Below are 23,426 nucleotides of genomic sequence, written 5' to 3'. Positions count from 1 at the left end.
ATGGTATTTGATAGAGAGCTATTTTTTCTTCCAACATATAATTAATAGTTCATAACTAATTTTAAGACAATCTATCATTTCCCTACAATTAAAAATGCCTTAATTATATTTTTATATTAACATATGCTTGGAGGATTTGTGTTTTATTCGTGTCTCAGTATTCTTACTCCATTATCATGTTATGTCAGTAACTTTGCAATAAGGGTTAAGAGCTGCTATGCCAAATTAGTTATTTAAAATCATTATTTTAATAAAAATTTTAAAATTATTTTATATTTACATTTTATATCAATTTAAAGTAAACATAACTAGCTCAGCCCCAATCTTTACAACATGGAACAAAAAAATAAAATGTTACCTTAAGCCTCATTGGAATTAGTCTATCTATACACATGAGTTTAAGAAGAGTTTGCATGTTTATGACATTGAGCTTTTCCTTCGTGAATATCATCTGTCTCTCCATTTATGCAGGTTTAATTTTATGCCCTTTAGTAAAACCTTATACTCTTTCTTCTTACTGTTCTTATATTTAATAAAACTTATTAATTGCATAACTCTTTAGTTACTCTTTTGCATTTTATTGCTTAAATCTTTCATGTATTTTGAACAACAAACAATTCCTAAAGCTCCCGATAATTCTGCTCATGGTCTTGGAATAAGGAAAATCACAGGACAAGTTTTAAGAAAGGAACTGAGGGGACATCATTCATGACTACAATAGATGCAAAGGGTATATGACAGCCCGAAGTACTAATGACTTAGAATTCCCAATTTTTTCTGTAAACATATAAAATAAAATTAAAAAAAAAAGAATTCTCAGTTTTTTCTGTGGACATTCTGTGGATCATGAGATCTTATTTCCCCAACCAGAGATTGAGCCCAGTAAAAGCAGTAAAAGTGCAGAGTCCTAACCACTGTACTGCCAGGAAATTCCCATGAACTCTCAATTTAAAAAAAACAATCTGTCTAAATATAATTGGCATCTGAATCTCTCATCCCCTCCCATTGTGTTGGGACTGTGAGCTGAGCTCCTGTGAATGGACAGTTACCCAACATGACCCTCTTACTTTCATCCTTGGGGCAGAGGAACTGATTGCTCACGGGACTGAGATCATGAACAAGTGCATCTGGAGTAGACATGGAGGCAGTAAGAGCCTGTCCTGTCTCGTCCTGGCAGGTGGACAGCTCATCTGTGCTCAGAGGAGTACTCAGCTGCTCCTGGCAATTTCTTTCCCCCTGCCCCAAGATGAGTGGCTTGAAATTACAGAATAGCCACAAAGGGACTTCTTTTGACTATCAGAGAAATGGATATTGTTTTCAAGTGTTAGTTGAAAGAAAGTTTTATTTCAACGGAGAGAATTCTGCAAATTTCTTCCTTTATCCTAGGAAAAATAATATTAAATAAGCCATCATAGGACTTATTTTCTCATTTCCCTTTACCTTGGTAAAGAATTGTGCTGCCCAATGAATGGAGCGTTTGTTCACATTTCTCAAGTCCACGTGTGATGGCGGATGGGGTATTTGCATTTTCAGTTACTGAAGGTTTTCCTCCTTTTAGCAATACATTCCCAAATCACTAAACAGCCCTGGTGTTTGTGAAAAGAGAATTGCCTTTCAACTGATGCAAACTCTGAGCAGTTTCTACAGAACTGAACACCTGGAAATAAAAAAAAAAAAGTCTTGATCCTTTGAATACCATTCCTGGAAATTTAGAAACCCAGGTGGGTAACCAGCTGGTGTCAGTGGTGTGTTCTTTCCTGTTTTTATCCTTTTCATCTTTCATCAGTGATTTTAGTGATTACTACTCTTTGGAAAGCAGATATTTGGGCCCATTTATCTGAGGAAAGTGGCTTCCCCAGTGGATCCCTGAGTCAGGAAGATTCCCTGGAGAAGGAAATGGCAACCCACTCCAGTATTCTGCCCTGGGAAATCCCATGGCGGGCTACAGTCCAAGGGGTTGCAAAGGAGTCAAACACATCCTAGTGACTGAATAATAACAACAAATCAGAGGAAAACTTATAAAACATTGGATGCTGTGAAACCTATATCCAAGGACTTCCAAAAGAATTCAGATCAAACTGCCAGGATGAAGTTTTTGACTTCTAGTCACTTTATAAAGGTAGAAAAAGGCTGGATTATTGTAGGAGCTTTTACCATTGTGACAGCTCAGGCTGGAGGAAGATATTTGGAAAAGGAGCTAACATCATAGTAACTCTTCCTGGTAAGTATCATTTTTCTATTCTTACTGTAGTCATAAAATACTGAGAGATGCTTTGTAGAAACAACCTGGGCTCTCCCTGATATGGCTGCCACATTCTTGGCCTCAGCATCTAAACAGTAGTTTTACAGCTATTGGTCACTGTATATGGAAACTAAATCACCTTGTAAATGGTTTATTCTTGTCCCTGCTTGTAAGCAGTTGAAATTTGTTCTAGAAAACACACACAAAATAGACTCAGGCTAGATAGTAAAGTATTCTGAAGACCATGTCTGTCTTATTGCTTCGTTTATCTTTCTATATTCTAACATAAATAGCATATTATATCATCACATTGGTATAAGTTATTAGTTCAAGTTCCTTTTCTTGTAGGCAGTCTATTAAGTGAGAAACACTTTTCTTACTATCTCTTCTCTATATTTTGAGATAAAATACTGTGCTCCTGAATCTCCTGCAAAACCAGTATTACTGATTTTCATCTCATCCCTAAGAGCAGTGCAAGAAAATTCTTACAGTAAATGATTATAAAACATTGATAAATCTCACTTCTTATTACTCTAGCTTCTTAGAAGGAGGCTGAGATTATTTGAAATTTAAACTACCTCATCTCTTGTGGAATTGTCTGGACATGGACCAGTTTGTGAGCTCAATGAGCCATTTCAGCTCCAAAGTTCATGAAAGTGTCTTCATGGCTGGGCATTCTCCTTTGCTCTTTCATTCTCTCAGCAAATATTTATTGAGGACAGTTTCTGTGCTGGGAGCTGCAGACAGAAGGGCGAACAAGACACAGAACAAGTCTCAACACCAAACAGCTTCTATTCTAGTGGAAAAGCATTCTAGATTCTGGCTCAACTGAGACCTGTCTTCTATGGTCCATGGCTGGAGAAGTAGGACGTCTTGGATTGTTGAGCTTGGTGTAATAGTTATTGCTTATAAAAAACGTATCTTTTGTTTGGTGGAAGATTTTGATGAAATGGCCTCAAAACATGCCATTAAAGAGAATTTTAATGTTAATTAATATTTACTGAAGGATAGACATCATGATCGGAGAAGGCAATGGCACCCCACTCCAGTACTCTTGGCCTGGAAAATCCCATAGACGGAGGAGCCCAGTGGGCTGCAGTCCATGGGGTCGCGAAGAGTCGGACACAACTGAGTGACTTCACTTTCACTTTCCACTTTCACGCATTGGAGAAGGAAATGGCAACCCACTCCAGTGTTCTTGCCTGGAGAATCCCAGGGACGGGGAGCCTGGTGGGCTGCCGTCTATGGGGTCCCACAGAGTCGGACACGACTGGAGTGACTTAGCAGCAGACACCATGATATGTAGTTTCAATGCCTTATACGTTCCTCACCAGTAATCCTGTCATTCCCATTTTATAGATAAAGAAACTGAGGTTTAGAGAAGTTTAGTTACTTGCCTAAAGTCACATGACTAGCTACTGTGGCAAACTTTGGGATCCAGTAGAGACTTGTCAAAGTAAGAGGACTGGATCATTATGTGATATTTGAAACATTAAGTCACATCTTTATATCCTGAATATTTACCCTTCTGTAGTCTGACCTGGATTCTGTAACTATTAGTAATAGCTCATACTTTGCATTGCTGCTCACATGTGAAAACAATGCTCTTGCTTTTAATCATAGCACTGAAATGACGTCTCTTTCCCTCACAAAGATCATGGAAGTCACATGAATGTGCATTTATTAAACATTCAAATATGTGTCAGTTCGATCTCAATCTAAAAGAAGTGAATTAAAAATAAGAAATAATACAGCAAGAAAAAAATGTGGTGGAATAGATACCCTATATTAACCGACTAAAATAAGCACACCAAATTTTCAAATGTTTTCCCACCACAAAATTAAAAAAAAGAACTTCCATGTGGAAGTCTTTAGTAGGAAAATGAAGTAAAAAGGGGACACTGCCTTCAATATCCAGTTTATAAAATGGAAGAAATGGTCTTCAAACAAATATGTTTATGCATCAATGCAATGGGCACCAAAATGTAATGTCATTCATGAATGGTGACCTTCAGCTGATAAGATGAGGCAGGTAATGAAGCAATCCAATTTAACAAAGGAGAATTTGAGTACCAGGCATCCTGCCATTTTTGTGGTCATTTGTCATAAGGCCCATACCTGGAGCTGCAAGCTGAACTTTGGGCATGAACTGGATAGATTTTTTGAAGCTGAAATTTCTGGTAAAATCTTGAGATACCCATCGATTGTGCTGTTGTTGGGGAAAAAGCCATTTGTTGTGGACAGCAGAAGTGACGTTCCATATACTGGTTGCATACATTAGGCTTTAGCCAATGTTCCCTTAGATTTTGTTCACCCTGGAAATGCAGCAAATACGACAGAACAAATGACTGCCTACTAACTGGGTGTGTGAAAAGCTGTGATACAGGCTTGGAGAATCCCAGACATATCAAAACACAGAGGAATGCAAACAAGTCATCAGTTGCTATGGATCTACTTGTAAACCCCAGATACTGAATTCCCATCAGATAGGCAAGATTTGCTCCCATGATATTAACATGTCATGCTGGACCACACAATTATCACAAATAAAAATACTAATAATAATATCAATGATAATATAGTAATATTTACAATCTCTTACCTCTATATAATTTTTATGCAAATGACTTTTCAGATCTTGTTTCATTTTGAGCTCACCAAAACACTAATAAGGATGTTCATTTGACTTAACAGTAGCATGGTCATTTTCAAATAAATAAGGTACCCAAGGCGTTAATTTACTTGATTTGCTCAACCACAGAGCTTGTTAGGAGCGAAATGAACCAGGACCAGAAGTCTAGTGTCTTGAATTCCAAGTCATCATAGTTCTACTAGAATTTGAAGAAATCAGAGAAGCTAATTAGTCTAAAGTTTTTGATATGACTTGAATCACTGTGGAATAATTACATAAAAAACTTCAATGTTGGAGCAAAACTCATTGTCACAGGTAAGTATCAGAAGAATATAATTTTTTTTCAAGGTAATAGAGGGAAGGTAAGAAATAATTAAATAGGAATTATATTTACCAAAAATGAAAGTGGATGGGAATTAGATGTAGAGATTTAGGAGAGATTTTACAACAAATTCACATAGTAAAGGAGAGCATAGACAACACTGTACAAATATTATAAAAAATTTGGCTTCGTGTCTGTGTGGACTTCTATGAAGGGCTCATGTATAATGTACATAATCATCATGAAAGTATTTGGCCCAGGGTTGAAGTTTGTCATTACAGGTAAGTTTTATGAGTTAACATGTCTCCTTTCCTGATGCTGAAGGGGCATTTCCAAAGAAAGTGGGCTTTGGAGTCAGGCTGACCTCGAACTTCCGATCCACCACTAACTATGTATATGAACATGGACGTTATTCTCTGGATTCAGTCTCCTAATCTGTAAAATAGTATAACGGTATTATCCAGCAGGGGTTATATGAGAATTAAATGAGACTGTGTGATGAAGTATTTAGCATGTTGTCTAATGCATGAGTATTTCTGTCTGGATAAGCCCGTGGACAGAGGAGCCAGGCGGGCTACAGACCATAGGGTTGCAAAAAGTTGGACACGACTGAGCACCGTACGTTTTGTTGGCTAACACGTCATATGTGTTGCATAGGTGTTTATTCAAATGTAAAGGGAAAATTGCATCCAAGAGGCAGAGTGTTGGTAGCTAAACAGTTGATGAATTGAAATTCTTCAGGGGATGCAGCTGTACTATTAACAAATAGAAAGTTATCTTATGGTTCCCTCACACACATAAATTGAATTAGAAGGTATCTGTTTCTCTTTAGCAGACTTTGGTACATGGCAAGAAAAAATGAGATTAAAATATGTTTATTTTTTATATGTCCTATTTTTCTATGTGCTTTAAATCTTAATCCTTTAATTTAATTGATATCATTTCTAACAACAACATTTATTGGCTCTAAAATATATAACCAGTAAGCTTGGGCTTCATGCTCATACTTATCAGAAAAAAGTTTTAATTTATAAAGAAAATGATCAAGAAGTGAAGTCAATTAAATATAGATAGAAATCTCATGAATTAAAAATTCTTATTTAAGTGTGAAAGAGCTTCAAATATTTAGTTTGTAATAATAAAAAAAATTTTTTTTGACATGAAAGTATAGTTCGTTCACAACGTTGGGTTATTTTCAGGTATACAGCAAAGTGATTCAGTTTTTTTGTGTGTGTGTATTATTTTTCAGATTCTTTTCCATTAAAGGTTATTGCTGCTGCTGCTATTTCGCTTCAGTTGTGTCCGACTCTGTGCGACCCCAGAGACAGCAGCCCACCACGCTTCCCCGTCCCTGAGATTCTCCAGGCAAGAACACTGGAGTGGGTTGCCATTTCCTTCTCCAATGCATGAAAGTGAAAAGTGAAAGTGAAGTCGCTCAGTCATGCCTGACTCTTAGCGACCCCATGGACTGCAGCCTACCAGGCTCCTCCATCCATGGGATTCTCCAGGCAAGAGTACTGGAGTGGGGTGCCATTGCCTTCTCTGATTAAAGGTTATTGCAAGATATTTAATATACTTCTCTGTTCTACATAGTAGGTTCTTATTGTTTATCTATTTTATATACAGTAGTGTGTATCTGCTAATCCCAAATTAGGAGTTTGGGATTAATAATACATTTTTAATAGAAGTTTTGGAAGTACCGTTATACAATCAAGGCACTATAAATAACATGCTGCTCTACTCTACAAATCTGGAGTGGTTCAGGTATAAAATTGAGAGGTCATATAAAATTAGAAATAAAGAGAATTTCCTCACTTCAGAATCGGGCATGGGATCCACATCTAGAGCTCAAAGTTCAACTTCACAGTACACGTGTCAAGTACACATGGGTGTTGATTCCCATTCTCAAAAGTAACTATATTGCTTTGCAAAACCAATAAATTTTCTCTGGGTATTTATTTTTATGATTCATTCCAGAATCAGTTAAATGAAGAGTGAGATTCCACAGAGTTGCAGAATATGAGAATGTGTTATTTGGACAAAGAGAGCATTTATTGCAAAACACAGGATGGGAAAAGGAAGTAGTTTAGAAGCTAGCAAAGATTTTCACCAATACAGAAACCATCATACCCAATTGCCCCCACCGCCCCTATTCCCACTACCCACCCATCTACTTCAAAACAGGCTCCAGTATTATAGAACAAAAGAGATTTTTAAAGATCAATTGGGGACTTCTCTGGCGGTCCAGTGATTGGGACTCCCCATTTCCACTGTAGGAAGCATGGATTCAATCAATAAACATGTTCATGAATGTTGGAAGTCTTGATGTGGGGTATTTATATGGGATATTTAAAAGTCATAATCCCATGGACAGAGGAGACTGGCAGGCTATAGTCATTAGGTCATAAAGAGTCAGACTCGACTGAAGCGACTTGGCACGCACACAAGATGCACCTCATCTCTACATATGGAGAAAAAGTGAAGGTCAAGTTATAATCCAGCTCTGCTACTTAGCACCTGTGACTTTGGGCAAGTCCCATGAAGTCTTGAACTTCTCTTGCCATTAAAAATAGAACAGTACTAAGCACCTAACAGGAGAAGGCAATGGCACCCCACTCCAGTACTCTTGCCTGGAATATCCCATGGACCGAGGAGCCTGGTAGACTGCAGTCCATGGGGTCGCTGAGAGTCGGACACAACTGAGCGAGTTCACTTTCACTGTTCACTTTCATGCATTGGAGAAGGAAATGGCAACCCACTCCAGTGTTCTTGCCTGGAGAATCCCAGGGATGGGGGAGCCTGGTGGACTGTCATCTCTGGGGTCGCACAGAGTCAGACATGACTGAATCGACTTAGCAGCAAGCACCGAACAACGTACTGTGGATGAAAGGCCATAGTGAGCAGTAGCCTTCTGTTCTTTTACTACTCACTAGGTTTTTCCAAGCCACAACGTGTTGGTGTTTCTTTAACCATTCTTTTTCATTACTATTCCATATTCCCCTACAGAGAGAAACCTCCAGGCAGACACTTCCCCCAAGCCCACTGTTTTTCTTCCTTCAATTGCTGAAATCAACCATGATAATGCTGGAACATATCTTTGTCTCCTGGAGAAATTTTTCCCTGATGTTATTACAGTTTCTTGGAGAGCAAAAAATGACAAAAGAGCTCTGCCATCCCAGCAGGGAAATACCATGAAGACCAAGGACACCTACATGAAGTTCAGCTGGCTGACCGTGACCGAAACCTCTATGGATAAACAACATGTATGTGTTGTCAAACACAAGAAAAATATAGGAGGAATTGATCAAGAGATTATTTTTCCTTCAATAAAAGAAGGTAAGTGAATATAAATGTAAATATAACCTCCCAAAATACTGTTTTTCAAAGGTAATACCCACCTTTCCGGCTAAGTGTTAATGAAAAACAAACAAATATGTCTTGATAAAATGATGTTTCATTTAATGGTAGCTATCTCCCCATACGATTAAAATAGGATAGGCCTTGAACATAGAAAAGAAAAAATTTTACTTCTCTCACCCTCAGTTTCATCTTCCAAAATATTAAGATCATATGATGTTTAAGTGTTAGAGTTGTTGTATGGATTAAATGAAACAACATATGTGAAAGCATCGAGCAACTTAGCACACAACAGATCTTCACTGTTGGGGATCTTGGTTGGTCAGGAAATAACAACACTTCCACATCTTTCAGGAATGTCCTTCAGCAGGCAAAGTCATTCTCAATTCAGTTCTCCTTTACAATTCCAAAGCAATGAGTTATTAAATGACAAAATGGTCTTTGTATAAGGGAGCCAAATTTCAGCTCAGCAAAAGAATAATTTGACCAGGTGGTTTTTTAAGGGCTTAGATTTTTGAAATTTGTATTTTACATACCACTATAAGATAAAATTTGTAATCAAAGATTGGGTGATGCTAAAGTGTACAAACTTACTCCCATTCTACTTAATGAATGCATTTCTTGCTATTAGAAAAGGTCTTTCAAGATAGTTTTATTGCAGCCCTAGCACATGCAAGGTCTGGAGGGATGTACGGATGGACACACTGGGGTGAATTACTGCCCAAGGAGGATGCATTACAGTCAAGAGAATATACACACTTTCCTTGATGACTTAGGGTCACCTGTGATCCAGGCATGACATCTCAAAGCAGCCCCTGTGAGCAGATGCTGGACATGTCCATGCAGTGTGGGCAGAGAGCTGGGATGTGCCTCGGCCCTGGCAGTGGTCCTGTACTCCCTTGGACTCAGGATTTAATGTCCTGCATGTTCACCTAACAGACCAAAGGCTCCAAAGTGCCCATCAGAAGGAATCATTTTGTATTTTTACCTGTGGTTAGGAAACCTTTTTAAAGCAGTGGGAACCAAGCACATAAAATGTGCATAGATGTTTGCTATGCACCAGTCTGAATTTCTGAAGTAAGTCTTTATCTTCTCTGATTCTTAGTCTATCCAATAATCTAATCAGGTTTGAACACTTGGTTTTGTCCTGGGGCTGCAATGAAGAACAAATGAAATAACATCAGAGAAAACACTTGCTTTCCAAAATATGACACGGCTGTACTTATTCATATATTTATAATATCCATTTATATCCTCTTCTAAAACTAATTAAAAATAAAATTACAAAAATAGCTCTAAATCTTAATTTTTATTCTAATAGAAAAGAAGCAAATTTGCAGTGTAATGTAATCATGGCTTTAAGTGTCCTACTTAAGGACACTAAAAGTACTAGGCTATAATTTTTGTGTGTGATGAGAAAAAAATAAGTATATAAGTTTCATTGTGACAGTTACCATATTAAGAGATATTCCAGTTCATAATGTGTTTTACCTGAACACAATTCTGAAACAAATGCATTCCAAGGGTTTCTAATGGCTGTAAAGCTAATGATGGCATTTTGGTTAATGCTATATTTCCAATGCTGTTTCTTAAAATTGTTTTGTTTTTGATAAAAGCTAAGAATATAACATGAAGTACATATTAATGAAATGATTTTACAGAGAAATAAATCTAATCTGGTCCTAGTTTTTGACCAACCTTCACTGAGAAAGAGAACTTATAATAAACACATAAAGTTTATTATAAAACTTTATTACTTTATTGTTTCTGCCTCAACCAATGCATGTTAATAAGAGGTTTGTTTATCTTTTAGTAAATAAAGTAATTGTAAGGGAATATATAACCCACTCCAGTGTTCTTGCCTGGAGAATCCCAGGGACGGGGAGCCTGGTGGGCTGCCGTGTATGGGGTGGCACAGGGTCGGACACGACTAAAGCAACTTAGCAGCAGCAAGGGAATATATGTATATTACACACACATATATATTGCAATATACATACACCTGTAAACATATGTGCATGTGTGCGAAGTCGCTTCAGTCGTGTCCAAATCTTTGCAACGCCATGGACTGTAGCCCACCGGGCTTCTCTGTCCATGGGGGTCTCCAGGCAAGACTATCAGAATGGGTTGCTGTGCCCTCCTCCAGGGGATCTTCCTGACCCAGGCACCAAACCTGTGTCTCCTGTGACTACTCCCCTGCAGGTGGATTCTTTACTGCTGAAACATACTCACAGTATCAAATAATGGGCACAGATAATTCATTAATACTTGTTCTCATTTCTTGTAGTTGTCACCTCACTTGTCCCTACTACTGAGCCTCCTACTACTAAGCCTCCTACTACTGAGCCTCCTACTACTGAGCCTCCAAATGATTGTTTGACCGATGAAAGCAGTAAGTTTTTGTACAGATTTATCTTTATGTCATGTTTTAGTCTTTCTTTCTTCCTGATCTATTTATCTTTTGAACTTCTCTGTTTTAAAGTGGAAAAGACCAATTATCTGAAATTGTGGGGCTCATCATTGTTAGTGTTTTACTGATCAAGCGTGTTTAAAAGCAACTGGACTATATGAGGATCTTTTACGTTTATCTAGTTTGTTTCACTTATTGTATTTCATATTCAGTGCTCCCGTTTCATTTAGTTTATGTTTTCCAATTTCTCCATCTCTTCTTTTTTTTTTTGATGTTCTTTATCAAGCCTTTGTCAAGCATAGTAGAAAAGTTATTGTATACATATATATATATATATATATATAATATACATATATATATATTTTTTAGAAAGCATGAGTCAGACATGACTGAGCTACTTCACTTCCACTTTTCACTTTCATGCATTGGAGAAGGAAATGGCAACCCACTCTAGTGTTCTTGCCTGGAGAATCCCAGGGACGGGGAGCCTGGTGGGCTGCCGTCTATGGGGTCGCACAGAGTCAGACATGACTGAAGCAACTTAGCAGCAGCAGCAGAAAGCATGAATTTTTACCTATCAATTACCTCTTGAACTTCCTTGGTTAATGTTAAGAAAAAGTCAATTATTCCTGAAACTGTGGTGTTCATACATTTAATCAGAGTATCTCTCCTGTCTGTGTTAGCAGATCTTCTATTTATATACATGCATATTAATGCACACATAGTTAACCACATATGTGCCACTGTCTAATAATATTTATGAATGACTGACAATACAATTGATTAATACCTGCTCTCCTTTCTTCTAGATACTAATTCTACAAAGGCATGTTTGGAAGGTGAAAGCAGTAAGTTCTGTCTTTGTCTGCCTTTGTGTCATGTTACAGCACTCTTTTCCCTCTGGATAAACTTAACTTTTGGACTTCCTTGATACAAGGTAGAAAAAAACAAAATGTCTGGATATTGCAGAATAGACTGCATATTTTAAGTAAATCCATCGTTCCCGAAGAGTCATCTTAACACATTAAATGCTGGTTTTGGTGTAAGATGACTCTAAATGAGAGGATGAACTGATAGGCTCCAAACTATTTCAACAGTGGGCTTTGCCCAGTTGTGTAGATTTTGTTTGTAATAATTGCAGAAACTTGATATCAAGTTGCTTCTAGAGTATTTTTGAGTTTTAGCCCTTGCTGGTAACTAATACATGAACTGACACTGGCTGAGAGCTTGATCTACATAAGGTGTTGTGCTGGATCTTATGTGCATATTTTTTTTTCATCATAACACTCCTATGAGGTGGTGTAACATTTTCCCATAATTTTTCAATGAGGGCCATTAGCCAAAATTACTTAAATCCCTTGTACCAAGCTCCATAGCTAGATATGAGGATTCAACAAAGGCCATCGGAATCCATGGTTCAGACACTTCCTCAGTTCTCTATTCCATCTCTAAGATATAGAGCAAGAATCCTAAAACCGAGGCCCTGAGACAGGGTGGACCCATGGGCAGGGTATAAGTGCGTGGATTTCCAACTATCCCAGACAGCACTTTAACCCCGGTTCTTTTATTATTAGTTGCACGAAGGTGGGTAATTACTTCTATTTCTGGGCAATAGTGCCCTCTTCTGCCAACTGGGAACAGTTGCACCCAACTCAGTTATTACAGAGATAAGGTCACCTATGTGGAATGTCTCCCACAGGGTATCCATTTAGCTGGCACAGGATGAGTACTAGTTGGTGGCCCCTTCTCCCTACATGAAGGGTCTCAGTGAATTTAGAAGAGCTGGCAATGGTCCTGCTGATCCCTCCTCCATTCCCAGTGTGTCAGGGGGCCTGGAACTCAGCTAACATCTGACCTGACTCAGGGCCATGAGTTATGAGCATGTCCCCTCCTGAGATCCTTTCCACACCACATACTAGTGATTCTGGAGTTCTGACTCCATGAAGGTAAAGCATAGAACATACAGGAAGAAACTCAGCCTTGTAGTCCATTGAGTAGCAAGTCAGGCCCAGTATCATTGTTAATTGCTTCTTGACATCATCTATTTCTTGCAAAACTTCGAAGGAGAGTAAGTGCAATCATCCTAGAACATCACGGGCACGAGGTTAGACATCCAAGAAAGACAGTTGACTGAGGCATGAGCTCCTAAGGTTTCGGGGATTTTGGACTAACCACTCTCTTCCATTTTGTACAAAGTTCTCTTTACTAAAGCCTTCCACCCACCTCACTGTGTCACAACCAGATTTCCCTGGCTTATCCCCTTCATAGGAATCTCATTGGTGCACAACATGTAATGGCTCAGATGCTTCCACATCAGCAATTCAACTTGCTGTTTATGCGTAACTTTGATGTCTGGGATATTTATTGGACATGGAAATGCAGGACTACAGAGCAGCTAAGAATACCTTCTTCAGATTCAGGTTGCTGGGATTGAAATGTGATTTCTGGTGCTTTCTAAATGTGTGACACCAAGCAAATTATTTCTCTCTGTCCTCAGTTTACTGGTAAAAGGGGTTGAAAATGATAATCTCGTAGGTTATTTGAAAACTTAACTAAGATTAGAATCTTGCAAGCAAAGCTCTCAGAATAAGTGTTTGACATTTGGTTAGGGGTTAACAAACGTCACCTCTTATTGTTACTCAGAGATGTGATGGTGCAAAAAATGCTATTTATCATAGATATTTTTCCCATTTGGACTCATTCTTTAAAAACACAACCCTGCTTTTTAATATTTGGGAAGGTTCTGTTGAATTTAGTTGAGGTCGTTGATTGACTTGAATTGTCAACTAGATTCTGAGTTGTTCTGGTGGTGGTGGTGCTCATGGTGGTTGCATCTGTTTTCTTTTGGTTTGGGGTGCCACTTCTTTGCAGATCACCAGAAATAAATCATTGTGACCACTTCCGTGAATATATCCTCTCCTCTCAAAAGAACACTTGAAACTAACCAAAATGACTTCTCCTAGGTACCCTGCAGCTGCAGCTCATGAACACCTCTACAGCCTATTACACCTACCTCTTACTCCTCTTCCTGAGCACAGTCTACTTTGTTGTCATCATTTCCTGTGTGTTTAGAAGAACAGGCGTCTGCTGAGACGGGAAGATCTCGTAATGGGGGGGCTACCGAGAGATCAACTTTCCTTCATCCTCTACAGTCCCAGAAAGTCTCTGCTTGCTTTTTGGTTTGGGTTATCTCAGTTCAGATGTGTATTTATCTATGATGTCATAATGTCCCACCCCCAAGTCCTTTCAACTCCTGAGCGCACACTGTGGGCAGCTCCCTGTCTCCTCCCTCAGCACCTCCACCCAGACCACGACCCTGACCCTCCCTGTCACACACCCTGGAGAAGTCAGCTTTGCTGCTCGAATTCTGTACTAAGATTTTCATAACATACACAATAAATACAAAAGAATCACAAGCCCCCTTTTGTCTGTGTACTTTAATTTCATGAAATCTAACCAAGGTGAGAAACAGCATGATAACCAGGCTATCAAATTCAGCGCTGATTGTAATAATGGTCAACACCACATTTCTAGGTCTTTCACTGAGATGGTGGTTATGGTGCTTTCTCTGGGGCACCGGCTCCAAGACGACCAGTGGAGCTGGTCCAACAGGAGCCAAACAAAGGTGCCCGTGTTCCTTCTCTTTCAGAGTCACCAGAGGCAGACTCATTGGGTTGGGGCATTCGGATAGTGACAGTATAACACCCAGCATGACTTGCACCGTGTGTGCTCAGATCTGTGCTAGGGTCTCACAAGCCTGACTCCAGGTCCTCGTGTTAACCCCTGATGAGACCTGCGCCAACACCAGAGGAGCATCGGGTGCAGGATGAAGCATGCAGACTGTGGCTGTCGAGGGCCTGGGTTTGAACCCTGGGTCTGTATTAGCACTTGTGTGATCTCAGACAGCTCTTCGAGCTCTCTGTGTCATCATTTCCTCATCTGTGTAATGAAATTACAGAGCCCTGTCTCCTGGAGTGTGAGGATTAGATGAGTCCATGATGCCTGGTGCATGCAAGTTCTCAACATTAGTATCTACTGTCAGTACTTCCTAATCTACTGTAGGAACAATAGATTCCACACATACACAAATGCACTGAGATTCATTTCTAAGCTTACTTCCCTGCAAAGAAATCAGATGTAGATGGAACAGAGACTCCGTTTCTACTGTTCATCAGGTAATCCCATTAATCATTTAAGAACCCCTGGAAGAAGCAACAGTTAGAGCTCACAGTTTATAGGTTGGAGAGGTTAATTTGTCTGTTCACAGTCACTATTTTGTAAATAAGAGTCATTCAGGTTTTTCTGAACCTGGAGCTCACATTTTGTAATCTAGCATCACATGGCTTTCCCTTGGTTCACTTTCTGCTGGGAAAAAACAAACTACGACAGGACAAAACACACACTGCTTCTTTACTAAAAGCTTCCTCCAAGGATTCAGAGAGAACTTTCTTAAGAATTTGTGATTGTATCTGTCTTTTTCTTACGTATATACTCTGGTTTCCACACATCTACTCCCGTGGTTGTGAACATGGTGGAAATCCTGCCTTATTCTATGTATGTGGTTTTACAACTTCTTTTTCTTTTCTGCTGAAATATTTGTTCATGTCTTTCAACCATTTTTCCTATTGAGTAATAATACGAATAAACAGGACACTCATTATATGTGTTTCTGTGTATTTCTGTAAGTACAGACATAGAACAAAAAGTTAAATTCATGGTAGAAGGAAAGAAGAATAAGGGATGTTCTATTTCCTCTAATGAATCCTTTTAAAGGAAATTTTTTATGTATTAGAATTGAAACACTGTCTTATTTAAAATTGGAGAAGCTTATTGTTTGTTTCTTTGTGTATAGTCGGCTTCAGTGTGTATGAAACAAGTTCTTAGGCAGTTAAAACAAGGTTCCCATTTGAAAACAAAAAGAGACCAACCAGATAAACAATGGTGGTTTAGTTGCTGAGTCTTGTCCAACTCTTGAGACCCCATGGACCATAGCCTGCCGGGCTCCTCTGTCCATGGGATTCTCCAGGCAAGAATCCTGGAGTGGGTTGCTATTTCCTTCTCCATGGAATCTTCCCACCCCAGGAATCGAACATGGGTCTCCTGCATCGCAGGCAGATTCTTTACTGACTGAGCTATGAGGGAAGCCCTTAGATTGATCCCTTGGTTCCCGTTAACTTGACCGGTCCTCTTTAGGTAAAATACAGTGCCCTCATCTTAGAGATTTGGAAATATTTATTCAATGGGAAGAAATAATGTAGTAAGTACAGAAGCCAAGAGGGGAAACTTACCTTGGCTACTGCACAAACTGCTGTGATGAACTTTAGGGTGCAAGTATCTTTCCAAATTATGGTTTTCTCCAGATATACACCCACGAGTGGGATTGCTGGATCATATGGTCATTTTATTGCAACATGGATGGATCTGGAGATTATCATACCAAGTGAGGTAAATTAGAGAAAGACAAATATCGTATGACAACACTTATATATGGAATGTAAAAAAAAATTATACAAATAAACTTATATTAAAAAAAGAATAGATTCACAGACTTAGAAAACAGGTTTATGGTTACCAAATGGGACAAGTTGGGACAGGGATATACTAGGAGTTTAGGATTAACATATACAAACTCCTAAATATAAAACAGATGATCAACAAGGACCTACTGCATAGCACAAAGAACTCTACTCAATATTCTGTGATAACTTATATGAGAAAAGAATCTGAAGAAGAATGCATACATGCATATGTATGACTGAATCACTTTGCTGTTCACCTGAAACTAACACAGCATTATAAATCAACTATACACTACTATAAAATAAAGATTAAATTTTAAAAAGGAAGCAATAAAATTTAGGAAAGGGGAAATTTGCAAATCTCTGAGAAGTTTTGTGCAGCTGATTTTCCGGCCAAGACCATACTGGGCAGCGTCTCCTGTGGTGTCCAACTTCCTGCCCCTCTAGCCCTGGGCTGCCCTGGCCTGGGAGGGGTAGAGAGGGGAGGGCAGTGCGGGTGGGGTGACAGCCTGAGTGGCAGCAGGAGGGCGCTGGTGTGGCTGATGGGGTTTCATCCTCTCAGGCTTCAGTTTTGTTCACATGCTCAAAACCACATTTTGGTTGATTTGTGGAAACTGTTTAAAGTCAAACAGGCCCTACTGGTTGAGACTGTACAAGGGGTAGCTGAGGTGTCAAAAAAGTATAAGCACAGTTAAACCACAACCAACTTTGCTCACTTTCAAAAGGTCACAACTAATGGAAGAAAAGATCTCTCTACACAGGCATGTAATTGTTATCAAACATACTAGGCTGTGGGTCATGGTTCCCCATTATGGAAATATATGCAAGTGCATACTCAGTTGCTTCAGTGCTGTCTGACTCTTTGCGACCCTATGGACTGCAGCCTGCCAGGGTCCTCTGTCCATGGGGATTCTCCAGGCAAGAACACTGGAGTGGGTTGCCATGCTCTCCTCCAGGAGATCTTCTTGACCCAGGGATCGAACCCAAGTCTCCTTTGCCTCCTGCATTGCAGGCAGATTCTTTACTGCTGAGCCACCAGGGAAGCCCATTTAAATATACACTTCTTCCAATTAGCTCCTAAGTGAGTTGGGAAACTTACACCCAGAATGTTCAGATGCTGCACCTTCGACCACACCCTTGACCCTGAAGGAAAGAGCAGACAGGACTCCTTGCAGCGCTAAGATCATCCTTGACATTCCTCCAGCCACCTGTGTTCTTCCTTAGTCTATGACTTACTGAGACTGGTACATCTTGGTTATATTTTCTCAGTGTAGATGGGAGGACACAAGACCCAATCCCTGAACCAAGCTGCATGGACTGATGTGAGATGCTTTTTTTCTCACGAGAAAATAGACACAGAAGACCAGGGTTGACCTATGCAATTGAGTGTCATATACTGAGTCACCCAAGACCCCATAAAGGGACTAAAGGACTTTAGAGTCAACCTGAGCAAGGCTTACTAGGGGACAGTAAATCAGATGACAGTGTGACAGGTGAATAGCAGAGGGTTGTTCAGCAATGTGAGCATGAAGATCAGGTATCCCTCCCCACACACACCCAGCAGGTCCAGAGTGGGGTCCAGACCCTGCACTCCATCCATCCAGTCCCAGAGGGAAGCAGGGCTTCATGGCTGAGGTCAAGGCTTCAGCTCTCACAGTCCAACCACAGGGCACATTCAAGTCACATCCTCATTCTTCTTGTCTCTGCTCTGAAAGCCAACATCTAGGGGGACGTGCCCTTCTAGGGAGACTAGCCGAGTCATACTGGTCCAGCCCAAGATGGGAGGAGAGCTCTTTCTCAGGTTACAATCACACACTGATGTCTGGCTCAGACCCCAGCTATGATCGTGGTGTAGACACGGGTTCACTCCTGGGACAGGATACTCTCATCGTAATGACACCACTGCAGTTTTGATGTTTAGTCCAAGGCCAGACCCTGGAGCTCCCCCCTCCCCTCTCTCCATGTAAGAAGCTCCCCGGGATGAGGCCCCAGCTCCCCAGGGAGCCTCCAGCTGCATTTGTGTCCTGTGGCCCATTCTTAGACTGAGCATGGGTGGAGTCAATTAGATCCACACAAATGACTGCTTCCACCCAAACCAGTGCCATTTTACCTATACACAACTAAGCGTTGCTTGAATAACAATGAATATAAAAAAGAAAATCCAAAAACAAGTACACATGCTGCCTTCCTACGAAGCATTATGTTAAACATTCTTATTTGAAAAACAATAGCTCACTATATAATTGAGTTTATTTTAATTCAAACTAACTAAATACAAGGGAAAATGATGGCAATGATTTCATGGTGTAGTTTCAAAGAAGAGTATCCAGACTAATTTAGATCATTCTCTTAAGAGAAAGATACTGTTTCTGGAGACCTTTGGTATGTATTCATAATCCCTTGTGTCCCCCTTATTCCAACACATTAGGCCAAATGTATGATGAAAAACAGGAAAAATAAAACTAAATATTTTGATATGTACTTTTTAAAATTGTACAAAAAGGGCATGTGCATGAGGTTTTTTGTTCGTTTGTTTTAAAGGCAAGACAAACGTAGCATCTTAAGAAATATTGGAGTAGGAAATGGCAACCTCTCCAGTATTCTTGCCTGGAAAATTACATGGATGGAGGAATCCAATGGGCTACAGTCCATGGGGTCCCAAAGAGTTAGAAACAACTGAGCACATACACTAGAAGAAATATAAAAGAAATCTCAGACATGAAACAAGAATTCCATTCTGCAAGTCAAAAAGATATTTTGCTTACGATGAAATACTACTGGCAACTTTTCATTAAGAGATCAGATTCAGTCTCCTCTAAATAGAGTGGACCATGACATTATCTTACCATCCTCAGGCAGGTGACTAAATATATATGGATACGGCACTGTGTCATGTGATACTGCAATCAATAAATTCTTTATTAGCTGTTCAATAACATCAGCAGTGAATGGCACCTTTTCAGCCTTCAAAAGGACGATCTCATCTCTGGTGTTGTTCTCTTTTTTGGTGACTATCAGTGAGGGTTTTTTCATGGTTAGAAAGAGAGGAAATAAGAATATTTGAGACATGGTGTAAAAAGGCAAAATGCTACATTTGCCCTGTGTTTTCATTAAGAAGTTTATGTACTGAACATGGACTGTGTTTTAGACACTTAAAGAACCATATGGAAGGCTATCGAAGGATTTATTTTTAGAATAAATTTTAGAAAGGGATCTACTATTTCCACGCCCACATTTTTGTTTTATGTCTGAACACTACTGAAGAAAGACAGGTTGAAGTATGTTGAGTACCACTGACGCAGTACAAGGCTTCCAACTGCCACGCTTGTCTTTCTTACACTGTTGTTTGTCTGTGTCGATGTCACCTCAATTGTCACTTTATTTTCTACCTAACATTTTACCACAGCTGGGCTATACATCTCAGGATGGTGTAAGTGATAGTCCTGCAATACTCTTTCAGCAAGTATTCCATTAGCTTTTTATTTGGCTCACACCTCACCAAAGCCTTCATTTCAGGACACTGAGTCTTGCATCTAGGTTGCAGCTGAGCACGTCTGACTTTGTGCTGCAGAAGAGAAGCTCAGGAACTAGGCCTGGTGTGCGTGCTGAGGGACTCACAGCTTCCCTGCCCAAGCCAAGTCCCCTTTCCTCACCATACCCTCACCACCCTTTTCCTGGGCTTCAAGGCAAAATTAGCCTGAAAATTAGCATAGCTATACACACGACTGAGTGATTAAAAAAAAGTACATACTAAGGAGGCCTTGGGTACAATTAATATAACTGGAAAGGAACCTGTATTTCAACTGGAAGTGATTGCTATCTTTATTCTCAAAGCTTCATTTCGGGTGGGTCCTTCAGCTGATCGCTCCCAGTGCCCTACCTTTAAAATTTCTGAGGATACGATGCAGAGATAGGGGGACCTGGCCCTGTCCCCTGGTCCTCACTGACCCCTGGTTCAATTTAGGAGTCCTCCTTTGAACACACACACACCTGATTCTCCAAAACTGCAATCTTCCCTATAATTTCCATGTTAAGTGGACCCCAGACATCATTTACTAGAAACTGTCCAGATTCAGTCTTCCCTAGTGGCTCAGAAGGTGAAGAACCTACCTGCAATGCAGGAGACACAGGAGATTTGGGTTTGACCCCTGGGTCAGAAAGATCCCCTGGAGGAGGGCATGGCAACTCACTCCAGTATTCTTGCCTAGAGAATCCCATGGGTAGAGGAGCCTGGTGGGCTACAGTCCCTGGGGTCACAGATAGTTGGACACAACAGAATGACTGAGCATGCACACATACCTGGGTTCAAGGTAAACAATAAGCCCTACCATTTCCGGAGCTCTTCCTCTGCCTCTGGGACTGGACTACACACTGTGTTCAGATGATCCTGTTTACTCTCCATACAACCCCATGACTTCCCTTTTCACAGACGGAAAAAAGGAGGTGAAACCCCTTGCCAAAACTACACAGCTATCATATTATTCAGAAAATTTAGTCCCCCTCTGATGAGACCCTTGGAGGATACAACCCAGTGCTGGCTCAGATAGTAGCAGGACCTTTCAGCAAGGATGGTTGTTGTGGGTTTGTCTTCTCCTCCCAAATTAGCAGGGCATTCACTGCTCTGTGAGTAGAAAGTGGCCAAAGAGAGCATGAGATTTGTCTCCAGCCAGACCTGGCTTCAAATCCCAACCTAATTCTTCTTGGGCATGCAGTGACTTAAAAACTATCTCCTTTGGGGAAGGGATAAATTAGGAATTTGAGATTAATATATACACACTCAGTTCAGTTCAGTTCAGTACAGTCGCTCAGTCGTGTCCGACTCTTCGCCACCCCATGAATCGCAGCACGCCAGGCCTCCCTGTCCAAAACCAACTCTCGGAGTTCACTCAGACTCACGTCCATCGAGTCAGTGATGCCATCCAGCCATCTCATCCTCTGTCGTCCCCTTCTCCTCCTGCCCCCAATCCCTCCCAGCATCTATATATAAAATGGGCTTCCCTGGGAGCTCAGTTGGTAAAAATATATGCCTGCAATGCAAGAGACCAGGTTCGATCCTGGGTTGGGAAGATCCCCTGGAGTATTGCATGGCAACCCACTCCAGTATTCTTGCCAGGAGAATCCCCATGGACAGAGGAGCCTTGTAGGCTACAGTCCATGGGGTCGCAAAGCACAGGACACAGCTTGGAGACTAAACCACCACCATATATAAAATAAACAACAAGGACCTACTGTATACCACAGCGAACTCTACTCCATATTCTGTAATAAACTATATGGGAAAAGAATCTGAAAAGGGATTCAGATTCATACACGTATGAAAATATTCATACATATATTCATATATATATATATGTCACTTTGCTGTACAGCTGAAACTAACACAACATTGTAAATCGACTATATTATACTCTAAAATAAAAGTTAAAACAAAATGAAATAAAATAGCCCCAGCTTTCCCCGTTTCTAAACCGAAGATATTATTTATCCCACAAGGTTTCAGGATTTAATAAAACAATGAACATAAATCAGTTAGCACACTGCCAAAGTATATTTGATGCCCAATCACCGATCTCTGTATTCCTATTTCATTATTCCACCAATATTCGTTAGTGTTTCTCAAACTTTCTCGTTTACCATTCCTCCCCTCACCCTGTGGTCAGACTCCTGTCTCCTCCCTCTGGCTCCTCCCTCTTCCACCCCTCCCTTATTTCTCTCATCAGTTGCCCCGGGTAGCCTGGGAGAAGCACCCACTGAGACCCTGACCTGACCTCCATCACACACCCAGGTGCGGCGCCTCCGAGCAACTTGAGCCCCACCACCATGGGCTCTTGTCTCGGGGCAGGGGGCACAGCCGTTCTGGGCCGCCTGGCCCTCCTCTGGGCCCTCGTGGTTCCAGGTGAGTCCCTGCGGCTTCCCCGGTGGGCCGGGCGGGATGCACCCGGAGGCTGCGGACTCAACCTGCCCTCATCTCATCCCTTGCAGGCATCCAGCAGGAGATCAGGGTGTTCCAGCGGTCCGTGATGGTGGGGCACGCAGGTGGAGCTCTCACTATGCCCTGTCAGATCAGTAGGTCTGTGGATTACGTCCACTGGTTCCGCCAACTGGAGGGCCAGGCCCCTGAGAGGCTTCTCTATCTAGCCTTGTCCAAGCGGGATGTGCAGTGGGATTCGGTCCTAAGAGGTGATAAAGGCAACGCGGCCCGCGGCGCGGATGGCAAGAGCTGCACCATGTCCTTGAGGAAGCTGGCGAAGAGCGACGAAGGACTGTACTACTGTGCTACCTGGGGATCGGCACAGCAGTGCGCGCAGCCCCGGGATCTGCACAAAAAGCGCTGAGACCCACTGCTCTCCCAGACCTGGCAACTGCCACCGCCTCCAGGTCCCTTAGGTTGCCTTGGGGTGACCTCTCAGTATCCTGACGACTCCCCCCACTCTAGGGCTTCTGCAGATAAAATCTGATGGGAGCTGAAGCTGACCCAGGGAAAATGCTGTGCAGGTGGCAGGGACTTTTCCAAAGATTGTCCAGTTCAGCTTGTCTGGAGCATTTGGAGGAGAATCTGGGCTGCTCAATCCACCAGCTACTAAACACATCCAGCTATTGAGCCCTTGAAATGTATTTAGTTCAAGAGCCCAAGCTGAGATGGGCTGTATGTCTATAACACAAGCTATATATTGAAGATAGTCAAAGAAAAAAAAAGTGGAATATCTCTTTAATTATTTTTATATTGTCTTACTGTTGAAATATTTTGGACATCTTGGACTAAGTAAAAATAGTCCTAACCTTCATTTTTTTTAACGCAGAAGCCAAAACATTTTCATCTATGGCTTGAATTGGTGAGTCACATTTATTTCTAACGGACAGCTCTGGTATTGACTGAAAAGATAAAAATCTGACCATTTCCCTTGAAGGATGCACAGACAAAATGTCACATAAATGATTTCAAG

The 23,426-nt window shown here is 40.8% G+C and overlaps 2 long non-coding RNA genes and 1 gene segment (V, D, J or C); 1 reads left to right on the top strand and 2 right to left on the bottom strand.

The window, feature by feature from the left end:
- Positions 1-1,311: 1,311 nt before the first annotated feature.
- On the bottom strand, positions 1,312-4,930 carry LOC133246081 (uncharacterized). Its single transcript, XR_009735896.1, has 3 exons — positions 4,845-4,930; positions 2,821-2,979; positions 1,312-1,657 (listed from the first exon to the last, which is right to left on the bottom strand). It is a non-coding gene; the product is annotated as an uncharacterized LOC133246081 (long non-coding RNA).
- A 4,255-nt stretch (positions 4,931-9,185) lies between these two features.
- On the bottom strand, positions 9,186-14,290 carry LOC133246080 (uncharacterized). Its single transcript, XR_009735895.1, has 2 exons — positions 13,977-14,290; positions 9,186-9,706 (listed from the first exon to the last, which is right to left on the bottom strand). It is a non-coding gene; the product is annotated as an uncharacterized LOC133246080 (long non-coding RNA).
- Positions 14,291-22,169: 7,879 nt separating this feature from the next.
- On the top strand, positions 22,170-23,168 carry LOC133246793 (T cell receptor gamma variable 4-like). The segment is given in 2 exon segments: positions 22,170-22,378; positions 22,465-23,168. Coding segments are annotated over 2 exon segments (429 nt in total).
- Positions 23,169-23,426: the final 258 nt, after the last annotated feature.

Source organism: Bos javanicus, chromosome 4, assembly GCF_032452875.1.
Source record: "Bos javanicus breed banteng chromosome 4, ARS-OSU_banteng_1.0, whole genome shotgun sequence".
NCBI classification, from domain to species: Eukaryota; Metazoa; Chordata; class Mammalia; order Artiodactyla; family Bovidae; genus Bos; species Bos javanicus.
This window is presented reverse-complemented; position numbering and strand designations above follow the sequence as displayed.